At 54.5% G+C, this 12,193-nt stretch overlaps 1 protein-coding gene across 2 annotated transcripts in view; it reads left to right on the top strand.

Moving 5' to 3' along the window:
* MGAT5B (alpha-1,6-mannosylglycoprotein 6-beta-N-acetylglucosaminyltransferase B) overlaps positions 1 to 12,193 on the top strand; it is a gene marked incomplete at both ends in the record, with an annotated part of 67,877 nt that overhangs the window by 41,749 nt on the left and 13,935 nt on the right. Inside the window, 3 exons of one of the 2 annotated variants that reach the window (XM_082007953.1) lie at positions 9,047 to 9,178; positions 10,100 to 10,233; positions 11,562 to 11,692. In XM_082007953.1, the coding sequence (XP_081864079.1) occupies positions 9,047 to 9,178; positions 10,100 to 10,233; positions 11,562 to 11,692 (397 nt within the window). Of the gene's footprint in view, positions 1 to 9,046; positions 9,179 to 10,099; positions 10,234 to 11,561; positions 11,699 to 12,193 lie in introns of both variants that reach the window. The other variant, XM_082007952.1, reaches the window with a different exon arrangement.

Genomic DNA, 12,193 nt, shown 5'->3' with positions numbered 1-12,193 from the left:
CGCGGTGGTCGTTTAATGAGGGGAAGGAGCTGGCTGAGTCTTACCGGGGGTTTTGCAGCATCCGTTTCCCCCGCGAGTGACTCTGGCGAGAGCTGCGTTGCTGCCTGTAGTATTTTGCCTTTCTCAAAAGCGCGGGAGCTTCGACATCGGTTGGCAGTGATGAGACCTTTTCTGACGTGGATATTTGGATGTGTCCCCTGGGAACGGCAGCTCCATCTCTTCCCCGTCGTAGCTGCAACGGGGAGCGAGCGAGCCGGGCTGGGGCTGCACATCTTGCACTTCTCTCTGTCCCAGCGATAGAAACCGGCCCCACCTCCCCGAGTGCCCGGCTTTGATGACATTTTAAATGCTGGACACCCTCGTTGTGGGTCCTCCTCCACGTTGATGGGGCTGGGGTGAGCGGAGGCAGGACCTGGGGCTATAGCTGGGTCCCCTCTGTCCCTTTGGAGACCGAGCCTGGTGTTCGCTGGGACCCTCCTGCAGCCCGTCAAGAGATGGGTTAATGTGGGTGTTGGAGGGGGAGCAGGGGTCCCCCCGAGGGGACCAGCACTCTTGCTCTGTGCTCGCCGACCTCTCAGCAGCGTCCCTGCTATCGGGCTGGTACGGCATTAGCTGTGGCTCTGAGGAGCACCGAGATAAGCTTTTGCCCAACCACGAGCGAGCAGGAGGCTTAGCAGAACACCGGTAATTAATCCTGAGCTGTGCTAATAGTTAACCTTGCGTACTTCGTTAAAGCCTGGAGGGGACTTAAGCTGTAGTCGCAGCTTTGGGCAGGGGTTGGTACGCAGAGAGCTGAGGGACGCGCAAGAGCTGGAGCTGGGACGGGGGGATGAAGCGAAGCTCGAGCCATGTCGCTGTGGAAGGGTCAGCCCAAGTGACTTCTTATCCCTCCTGCCCCCGTGTACCTTCCTGAAGCAGCAAAGCTTTGCTCCGCTATAGACCGGGAGTAAATTTGTCCTCTCCCATCCTGGGTACCTCTTGCTGAGCTTGCCGCAGGGCAGGCACCACCATCGGGGTGGGTTTGGGGATATTTTGCTCCAGCAAGGTGAAATTTTGAGTCCACTTCTTGTTCATTTTTCTTTGGCACCCCCCGCTCCCTTCACAGCTCAGAGCTGTGGCTGCTTCTGCCCTGCACGGCCTTCACGGAGCAAAGGCTGGCATCCATAAATTATTCAGCATGGAATAACCTCTCTCCTGGTTTGTTTTTTGTCTCTTCGAATTTCTGAGCTGATTTTTCTAGGTGTATTGATCATGGGCAAGGGATCACTGGAAGGTTTGCCTGCCTACACTTCAGCCAGCAGTTATCTGAGCGCTGTTCATTATTAGCATCTATATTGATTGCAATGCAGCAGTGCCCGGAGGCGGTGGTCAGCATTGGGTCTGAAATGCTGGGGAATCAGGTAGACCAGGAGGAAAAGTGAGTCCCTGGTCCAAAAAGCTGGTGATGGAGGGCTGGGGGTGAAAACAGGTCGGGAGCGTGACCGTGTTGCGCTGGGCACCCCTCCAGGCCAGCGGGCTCCGACGGGAAGAGCAGCAGATGCCAAGCGGTGAATAGCGGGGGTGTTAAACGCTTCTTCCCCCGGTTCGGGGCACCAGCGCTTATCTGGAGCGGAGCCAAGGGGCTCCGGGGGTCTGCAGGCTGGCTCCACAGCTCGGCTCGGCACCGTCCAAACGCCCTGCGAGGTCTGAGATCGGCACGGCTGAGCTCAGCCCCGCTCTTCTAGGGCTAGCTTATCTTTTGCCCACTGTAGCCCTTAAAGCGTGAATTCCGCTGCCGTGTCCTACCAGGGGCTAATTTTTCTCCTGTGGTTGAACTAAGTGCAGGTGTTTGTCCTCTTTTGCATTTCCCGGTGAATTCGTGAGCTGCTTCGGACGTGTCTTGACACAGGCAGGAGGTGAAACACGGGATTATCTGGTGGCTGGTGCAAAGCATCGCTGGGCTCGTGCCGCTCCCGAGGGGAGAGCCACGCGGCGAGCTGGAGCAGGGAGGCAGGAGTTGTTTTCCGTCGGAGGTTTGTGCTGGGTGGGTGGGAGCAGCGGAGGGAGCCGGCAGCATTTTGAGCCCTGTCTTGAAGCAGGGAGGAGGGAAAGATCCCAAATCTGAATGCAAACACTTGATTCTTGCTAAAGACCCCTTGTGCCGCTTTGGTAGCTAAAACGTGCTTTCAGGGGAGTGAAAATCAAGGCCAGTGTGTGCGTGTTGATGGGCAGGGGAGGAGTGGGAAGTGCCTGAAAGACCTGAGCTGGGTTGTTAATGAGGCAGCTTGGAAGTAGATGTTGGAAAATGACAAGCAGCGCCTTCGGAGCGCCAGTGCAAGAGCCGCAACAAGCCGAGCCTCTTCCTCCGGAGCGCCCGTGCCGCAGGGGCAGGCGGGGAGGGCTGCGCTCAGCCTTTCACCCAGGAGAAGGGGCACAACGGGCGCTGCGGGGGCCGCCGGGTCCTACCCCCATCCTTAGCTCGTGGTGGGGACGCTCACGCTTGGCACCTCCGGCTGCTTTTGCGGGGCTGAGGGGGAGGTTTGGGGAGGCGGGGGTGCGGTGCTGCGAGCTGCTGGAGCCACGGGGAGTATCGATCTCTGCGATGCTGAAAGGTGCTTTTTGCAACGTCCCCCTTGGAATTAACTGCTCATAAGGCAGGACAGAAAGTCGAAGAAAATGGGATTTGATGCCTCCTGGGGTCAGGGCTTTACAAAGTGTTCTCGGAGCTTAATTGCTCCAGTGTCAAGTTCTGGACTCCCAGTACTGGCCGTGGCAAGGCACTTAATTTTCAGCACGTGCTTGTGTCCTGTGCCGGCAGCCCTTTCCCTGCCGAGCCGTAGCAGTGGTCTGCGTGTGGCTTGAGTGACAAGCTGCCCTCCGCGTTCCGGGAGGGCTGGCACCGCCGCGGGACGAGGCTCAGCTCCCACTGCCGCCGCTCTCCTCTTGTTGCCTGGCGCATACTTGACTATAGCTGCTATTTTCCTGTGCTTTCCACAGTCACTGAGATGTATTCAGGCTGCAAAAAGGGCTGTTCAAATGGAAACACGATGTCCAGACGAAGGCATTTCTAATTATTTCCTGGCAGATAAAAACCATCTTTCTGGCTTGCATCTGTTCACATGAAAACTCAGGCGATGCCCAAGCTCTAGGCTTCACCTTCCCTCACCAGCTGGCAAATACAGCCCTGAGGTTGTGCGGGCGAGCCAGGAATCGCTCATGGAAACAGCCAGAAGTGACCAACTGCGTGTGGTCCTTGATGGAGCTGCGTGGTGTGCCCATGGGATTTATCAGCTCCACACTGGTGCGGAGGAAACCTCAGCCTTTAGCGTGGCATCGGATGTTCCCGTCACTTGAGACCGAGTGTTTCTGTAAGCTATTAGGGTGACCTGGCCAGGCTGGTTGTTCGTGCTGGGACGCGGTTGCGTATGGGATGCTGCGGGCTTCGGAAGGGCGCGATGTTTGGTTACAGGTCTCGGTGGGAGCTGAAGGTGATGCCTCTTGTAGCGGGTACTCGACCGCTGCGAACCCGTGCAAAGGCAGAGGTGATGAAGGCTGAACCAAGGGGTTGCACAAATGCTGCACATTGTGCTCCACTGCGTGTCTGAGCTTTAGGGGATTCTCCAGTCCGTAGTTTAATCGGGACACATTTCCAGCAGACGTATCTTAGCTGATGGGGTAGCCAGGGGTCTGGGGTGTTAGTGGGTAGAAGCTGGCTTTGCTCTAGTGGTGTCTGTGAAGATTTGGCTAAAACTGTCCCTTTGAGCAGCTGGAGCAGTTGGGACAGCAGGGGACAGCCCATCTGTCTGAGGGTCTTGCCCAGGTGCCATGAGCACGTGAGTGCTCAGCTTCTGCTGCTCCCTGGAGGAGCCCATGTATTTATTTCCCTTCCTGGGAGGTTTCTTCATTATTTGGTGAAGTTCTGACCAGAAAGAGCTGTTTGCTCTGGCACCCGCCTGCGCTCCCCCAGGGTCTGACTCTGCCCGGCAGGGAGGGTGGGTCTCGCTGGTGGACGGTGGATCCCATCACCTCCCCGGCTCCTTCTGCCCTCTTCCAGCCGGGTACAGCTGCTTGCAGAGTTGCAGCTGCGCAGCTCCGCAATTAAAAGCCAGGTACCTCGAAACAAGACTGCAAAAGCTGCTCCCTTTAATTACAGCAGCTTCCCGATGCCTCCGAGGAGGCGGCTCGGAGCTTTGCCGGCAGCAGCCACGTGAGGAGCGGGGATGAGCCGCCCTGCCGGGGCGAGGAGCAGGGAGGGATTTCTTCCACTTTGGAGGGCTTCATTTTGTAGGAGAGGAAGGTACATAAATTAGCAGGAATTATGGAGCTGTTAAATTGCGTTCCTTTGTGAAATATGTTTATTTTGTAGCCAAATGATGACTCCCTCACCGGCTTCTTTGCCGTTGCAGAAACCTCTGCTTTGTTCCATAAGGAACAAAGAGCCCCTCTGGGCGGGCAATGATGGAGGTTTCGGCACACCCGGAGATGGTCCAACCAGGAGCCCCTGGATCAAAACCAGCCTCCAGCCCTGCAGGACTGTTGACTCCCCGTTTCTGGAGGCTTTCAATCCCCTTGTAAGATGCAAAGCATCCAGCAGTCATCAATCCTCATGGCTTATCTTGGCAGCCCGAGGGATCTCCCGGCGGAGGGGATCTCCCGGCAGAGCCCTGCCCGGACCTGCTGGAGCTGCTGCTGCTCAGCTGACCAGCAAAAACTCGGAGCTAGCTGTTTTCTGGGGACATGCTGCAAAGGTTTCCAGCAAGTGCTGTGTCCTGCCATGACAGGAAAACAAGTTTTTGTTGGACCTTGGAAATAAATAAATTAGTTGCTGAACCTCCCCGCTCGGCTGGGTAGGGCTGTGTCACAGGGGACCGATGATGGGCCACAGAGACGGTCCAGAAGCCTGTTGCAAAAGTAAAACCATTGCAGGTGGCTTAAAAAGCATACTGTAATTGCTTGAAAAACCTCGCTTTTGAGGTCATCAAGCATCAAGCGTCCCTTCTAGCAGGAAGAAGAGCTGGGAGCAGAGGCCGTGCAATGGGGTGTTCGTCTCAGTGGCTCCTATTTACACCTTAAATTGCTCGTGATGGGCTTGTCACAGCCCCCCGGGAGCCGCTCGGCTCAGGCGCCTTTCATCCTCTGGACGACGGCCCTGTGCTTGCTGGGCTCCTGTAGACAGGGAGAAGCCAAGGGAGCAGAAAGGACAGAAGCCCTCCTCCATCTCCCCTGCTGCCGTCTGCCTCGCTGACGACAGCAGATGCGGGCAGAGAAGGTGCAATTAAATATAATATAGCATAATGGCCCAGCCTGCCAGCAGATGCCCATGAGATCCATTCAGTGCCGGACTTTTCAGGCGCAGGAGTGATAACGTGGAAGAAAACGTTGGGTTAATTTGAAAATAGGTCAACGGGATGTAAAGATAACCCCGCAGTCATCTGATTTCAGAGAGGCTGCACCGCGCTCGGGAAGGGAATGCATCCCCCGGCTGATTAAAGTACCTATAAGGGGAAAATAGGAGGACAAGAAGCTGCTGGAGATTTATTCTGGAGTAGGCACAGCTGGTGGAGGCAGCTGGCGGAGAGGCGAGCTCGGCGCTTGCATCCACTTGGATTGAAGCTGCTTCGGCTGCTCCCTCCCAAAGGGGAGCGAGGGCTGAGCCGACGCACTAATCCTGGGTGCCGGGATGCGACAAGCCCCCAGGGCTGCACGAGCACCCGGAGGTTTCTCCAGGAGCTGGGGTCAAGAGGTTTTCAAAAAGAAATCTCTTGGCTGCGCTGGCTGAGACAAGGCATTTGCGCTCATCAATTTTATTTGTGTAATTTCAAGCGCCATTAATAGTACATGGCACAAGGAAAAATCGGGGAAATTTCACTCCAGCCATGAGTGAAATTGGGTTTAGTAGAAAATTAGTTGACTTAACTGGCAAATGATGAAAGCTTGAATAAAGAATGTTTAAATAAGGAGGACTGGAAAAAAAAAAACGCCCCACCTTGGAGGTGCAGCCTGGATTTGCATGATTGGAATATTAAAATCAGAAGTTATAAAGTGTTTAGGAAGGATAAGGGGTGTAAATGAGAGAGATGCTCTGCTTCAAAGATGCCAGTCCTGCTTTTAGATCTATTCTTGCCTCGCAGCCTTGGCGCTGGGATTATAAATGGACGTGGCAAGTCACGAACACCCCGAGAGGGGATGCGCGGCAGATTGCGGTGCCGAGGGGGAGCCGGGGGAGCCAGACCTGCTCTGCCTAACTGGTGGAAAGTTTTTTGGAGGCTTTGTTATGAGATACACTAATTGCCGTCTCCCGCAGCCCCTTGCCAAGCTTGGTTAGGACTTTTTAAAATTTTGGATGATTTTGTAACGCAGCGGCTTGTGTGATGCCTATCAGTGAGAGGATGGGGTATGCTGGAAGAGAAGAATTATGATTTGGGGATTTTCAGTTAAATACAAGGTTTATGGATCAGCTTTAGCTAAAATTGAGGGGTGGTTTGAGGGGCACCCAGGGGAGCAGAGCACGAGGTGCTGCCCGGCCTGGGGGGTCAGCAGAGCTGTGCTCATCCTCCAGCAGCAAAGTAATCGTAGCTGTTGAATACACGTTCCTGATGACTGAGGAAAAAGCAGTACATGTGCTAGCAAATGTGATATTTAGCATTAAATCTCTATAAAATCCTGGAGTTTTTTACTGGCTTAAAAGTTCCTCTTCTGCTTCAGCCTGCCCGGGAGGGGTGGGTCTCCTTGTTGCTCTATTTGTTGTACTGAGGTGGCTGTTGGAGGTGAGAGCCTTTCCATTCCTGCCATCTTCCCAGTCAGCCAGGTTGTGTAAAATTGTGCGTAAAAGTGATAAAACTGCCACCCGTTTCCCCTGCGCGGCCCCGGCCGGGCTGCCCCGAGCTGACGCTTATCTTCCTCGTGACAAGAGCAATGAAGCGGCTGCAAATGCAGCTCTTTGCCTTAAATCGAAATTCTGTTTTCCCTGCCTTTGGCAAGTGATGTGGTTCCACGTTTACTCGCTCTCTGGAGTCACAGTCATGGTCAGGAGTTTGGGATGACCCTTTACCGGTCTCAGGTCGGGATGGGGCTTGAAGAAGAATCCTGCTGCCCAAAGCTGAAAGGCTCACAAGTCATATCAGAAGAAGAGGGAGATACGGCCAGGAGCAGACCAAGAGCCCTTTATTGGAGCTATAATGGCCAACCGGTTTCACTGGCTACACATGACCCTTCTGGTGGTGTTGGTGAAGACTAGTGAGAGATTGGAGGGCAAATGCTTGTGATAACTGTATAACTTGGCTGTTCCCGGGGTGGGAGAGCCATCAAATTCCTCTGCAAGCAGCCATGGGATCGATAGGTGAAATGCTGTGCGTCGTCGTGGGTCTGGGCAGCGGATGAGGACCTTGTGGAAGTGCTCCTCGAAGGATGGACCCTTGGACTGTGGGTCCGTTTGAGCTTCAGCTGGGTGACAGAGAAAATCCGGGTAGGGCTGGAAAGAGGATTCTCAAGTTCAGAAGGGGAAATGCAGAGAAATTAGGAGAACCAGTAAGAGAGGTCACAGAGTGAAGGCTTCAAAGCCTGGGAATTTAAAACCCGGCCAGGCCTTTTATTTCTAAGAAAAGGGAAAATACTGATAGGGGCGGCTGGGATAAATTCCCATCTCCAGATAGGTGCTAGGAGTAAGTGAAGAGCCCAGAAGAAAACACAGACAGACAGACATCTTGGCAGGCAGGAGCGAGGGGTGAGATTTCACACTGCCTGAGCTCAGACTTGTAAAATAAAACATAAATCCCTCAGCCCCGTTAGAAGGACTGAGGACAAAGCGGAGCGACTGTGGGAGTGTGGCAGAGCCTGGGCAGACCAAATTGTCTCAACATTTTGGTTTTCCATGAGGATATTGCTGTTGCTCTTGGGGTGTGAGTGGGATTATGAGGGTGAGGATGAGGAATTACTGTCTTTAGGAGGCAAAAAATACAAGAGCATTGAAACTGAGGGGTGGATCATTTGTATTTCTGAGCAAACTGGCACTCAGAAATCACAAGTACACGTAACAAGGATTTTTGAGAAACCTGCTGAAGCTGGAAGGTGTCACAGTTGTTTTTTTTCTGAGAAGGAGGAGGCAATGTGGTCCAGACGAGCAGATGGGCTGTCAGGCTGACATCAGTGGTACACTTAGTGGAACAGCTTTGGAGAGGGGGATTCATCAGTTCACAGAGGCAATTGAAAATGGAAGCAGACATGCTGCAGGTTTACCAGCCTTGTATCGTGCCGTATTAATCACATATCACCTTGGCAGCAACGCAACTGATGATCTTGATAAAGAGCTTGCAGTCGAACGAGTTTATCTGGATTTTCGTAATGCATTTTATCGGCTGGAGGAGGGAAGCGGGGCTGAATACGGCTGCTGTAAGGAACTGGCTGACAACCCACTGGGCGAGACCCCAGGCCCAGCCACCCTGCCTTTATTGCACTATTTCGTAAATGGGACAAAAAATGGGGAATAGTAACGAAGTGTGCACAACATCCAAAGACAGGCAGTGCCACCAGCATCGAGGAGAATCTGAGGGTGCTCAGGGGTGCGGTGGGTACCTGGAGTAAGGACTGGAGTAAGAGAAGGGGTGCGTGGTGTTTGCATCGGGCGGGATACGGGACTGGGAGCAGGGAGATTTAGGCTAAGCTGGGAGCCTTGCGGGCAGGGAGGAGGGAAAAGACGTGGCTCTGCAAGTCTGTCGCTGGTGTGATTGCAATGAAAGCAAACGAAATCTGGAGAGGTGCGGGGGGTGTTGAACGAGATGCTGGTGAGCCCTGGCTGCGAACGCTGTGCAAAAGCCTCATCGTCCGTGTGTGAGGAGCAGGAACTCGGCTGGAGCAGGTGCAAAGATGGGGAGGGACCAGGACTTCCCAAACCCTCCCATTTTTGGCCCAAGAAATAAAGACTGGGGAGAGGAGAACGATCTTCCTCCCGCTCCGTCACCTGGGGAGCTGTTGATGGCCCCTGTTAAGCATCGGGCAGGGAAATGAGTGGTTGTGTTGCAGGGCTTTCATGGTGCTGGGGGGCTGATCGGTCCCTCCTGCTTCTCCCCAGTCATTTAGGGGTGCCTCCAGGACGGGGAAACTGCCCCTTGACCAATCCTTTGCCTTTCGACCTGATTTACACCGACTACCACGGTCTCCAACAGATGAAGCAGCACATGGGGCTCTCCTTTAAGAAATACAGGTAAGCAAAGCCACTCCCTTCTCTTACTCTCCATTTCATTAATTAGCAAGCAAAGACTAATGCTAATGACCTCGAAGGGTAGCCCCACATCCCAGGAGTTGGACCCTTTGATTGCACCTTTGATTTTTGCCTTGCTCTGCCAGCTGGTGCTGTGCCGTGTCCCCGGCTGCCATGGCACGAGGAGGTCTGCTTGCTCCGGAGCCTCACGTGTTTGAGATAAAACCTCATTAGAAGAGACTGAATTGGGGAAAAAAAACCCCTGGGTGTGCCTGCGGTGCACGTGTGCTTCCAGGTACTGCGCCTGCAGACAGGGGTGGCCACCCCACAGAGGAAAGCGCGAACCTTTTCTATTTGCAAGAAGCAGAGCCCCATGCCCGGCTCCTTCGGCATCAAGACAAATGTCATCATCCTCTGGTACATCATCAGCCAGGAAAATATGCGATTTAATTTAGTGCTGATAGTCCTGCTATTTATTATGTTTTCTCCCATCTCTTCCACTATCCTACGCAATTTTATTAGAGAGAAAAATGACAAGCAGGGTTATTGCTTTTATTATAAATGCGTTTGCTCTCGCATTCAGCTTGTTTTGCTCTTCCCTTGCTTGATGGTCCCCTTTTCTTCTCGGTCTTGTGCTGGTAATGCCTGCCTCAGCATTCCCAGGATATTGGGAAAAGCATTAACAAGTCTTCAGGAGATATGTCATTCTCACAACCCTCAGGGAGATGAAAGCCCTGCAAGGGGAGATTGCTCATTTTGGGAGGGAGCAGGGGGCTAGGAAGGACTGCTTGGGATGTCCCTGCACCCTCTGCTGGGGGAGCAGACAGGGGATGAGCTGCCCGGGGACACCAGATGTCCCTGGCAGCGGGACCTTCTCCAGCGGAGCTCCTTGAGGTGTGACCACGGTCCTGCCTCCTCTCCCAGGTGCCGCGTCCGGGTCATCGATACCTTCGGGACGGAGCCGGCTTACAACCACGAGGAGTACGCCACGCTGCGCGGCTACCGCACCAACTGGGGCTACTGGAACCTGCAGCCCACCCAGTTCATGACCATGTTCCGTAAGTGGGGGACGGGGGCGCGGCGGGGCGGTTTCGGGGGCTCGCAGGCACCGCAGAAGCAGGTCTCGCCTCCTTCGGGAGGTGACGCACGGGCAGTGCCGTCCTCCCTGGTGCCGCACCGGCTTCCCCCGGCCTGCTTGGCCACCTCTTGGGCTATGGAAACGTTCCAGGGGAGGGAGACCTGGCTGCTTCCTCCGTGATGGGTGGCTGGCTCCAGCCCAGCCCGGGCCAAACACGGGGCACAGCTGGGAGCTTGCAGCTCCCGGGACGGGAAACGCGGGGTGGTTTTGGTTGCGAAGCCTGGTTTTATTTCAGCTGGGGTTCTAAAGGCAGCTCAGTGATTTGGATCTGCTTGTGGCAAAGAAAGGAGATGTGCTTGGTGAGAGGAGCCTGGTGACCTGTTGGGTGCTGGTTAACTCAATGTTGCTTTTTTCTGGCTGGATAGAACCCATTTGGATGCCTTAAAAATGCCGTACCTTTTAAAGAGCCGCTTGGGCGGGTTGCAAAGTCTGTGTTTTATGAGCTGCTTGGGTGGGGATTCATATCACAGAATCACTAAAGTTGGAAAAGACCTTTAAGATCATCAAGTCCAACCAGCAACCCAACACCACCATGCCCACTAAACCATGTCCTGAAGCGCCACATCCACACGTTTTTTGAACACTTCCAGAGATGGCGACTCCACCACCTCCCTGGGCAGCCTGTTCCAATGCCTGACCACCCTCTCAGTGAAGAAATTTTTCCTAATATCCAATCTAAACCTCCCCTGGCGCAACTTGAGGCCATTTCCTCTCGTCCTATCACTAGTTACTTGGGAGAAGAGACCAACACCCACCTCACCACAACCCCCTTTCAGGGAGTTGTAGAGAGCGATGAGGGCTCCCCTCAGCCTCCTCTTCTCCAGACTGAACACCCCCAGTTCCCTCAGCCGCTCCTCATAAGACTTGTGCTTCAGCCCCCTCACCATCTTCGTTGTCCTTCTCTGGACACGCTCCAGCACCTCAACATCCTTCTTGTAGTGAGGGGCCCAACACTGAACACAGGATTTGAGGTGCAGCCTCACCAGTGCTAAGACCAGGGGCACGATTCCTGCCCTGCTCCTGCTGGCCACACCATTGCTGATACAGGCCAGGATGCTGTTGGCCTTCTTGGCCACCTGGGCACACTGCTGTCAACCAGCACCCCCAGGATTTCCTCCAAGCTCCAGCAAGGCTCTGGAGCCAGGCTTGTCTCAGCCCCTGTGCTGCGGTGGGGCTGAGTCCTCAACCCTGATGAGGTCCCCAAAAACATCTGTCCAGCCATGTGTCTTCTCCCCTTGGTGTCCACAGCTCACACCCCCGACAACTCCTTCATGGGCTTCGTGTCGGAGGAGCTCAACAAGACGGAGAAGCAATTCATCAAGTCCAACAAAGTGGGCAGCATGGCGGTGGTCTACGGGAAGGAGGCCAGCATCTGGAAGGTGGGTGTCCTCGGCGCTGCGGGGAGCACCCAGGCGGGCAGGGGCAGTCATGGGCAGCGCTGCGGGGTAGAAGCAGCCTCTGGCTCTCACCCTGAACTTCTGAGGCACAGATCTCGGTGTGTTTGTAGAAAAGCATCCTTGTCCCGTTCGTAGCTGAGGCCGCTGCAGTGATGGGACATGTCCAGCGCCTCTGACCAAACCAGGCAGAGGCTGGTGAGACCCCGTCCCTTGCTCTTTGCTCTAGGCGACACTTCCTCCCAACAGGCTGCGTGGGCTGATGATTTCATATCAATGATTTTATGTGATTAATTGCGATGATTGCCCTTAGGCGATTTCCTGCGTTATGATGGGGATGGTTTGTCTCTCAAGCACCCTGTGAAAGGGCGTTGTGCTGCTCTCCTGCTCGCCCACGCCTGTAATGCCCAGAGAAAGAGGGGTGGGCAGCGGCACGGGGCTCTTGCTCCATCCTTGGTGGTGGCCGGCGCTGCTCCTTGCTGGGAC

Source organism: Phaethon aethereus, assembly GCF_964289735.1.
Source record: "Phaethon aethereus genome assembly, chromosome: 18".
Taxonomy (NCBI): Eukaryota; Metazoa; Chordata; class Aves; order Phaethontiformes; family Phaethontidae; genus Phaethon; species Phaethon aethereus.
Note: the sequence above shows the minus strand (reverse complement) of the source record. Positions and strands in the feature narration are given on the sequence as shown.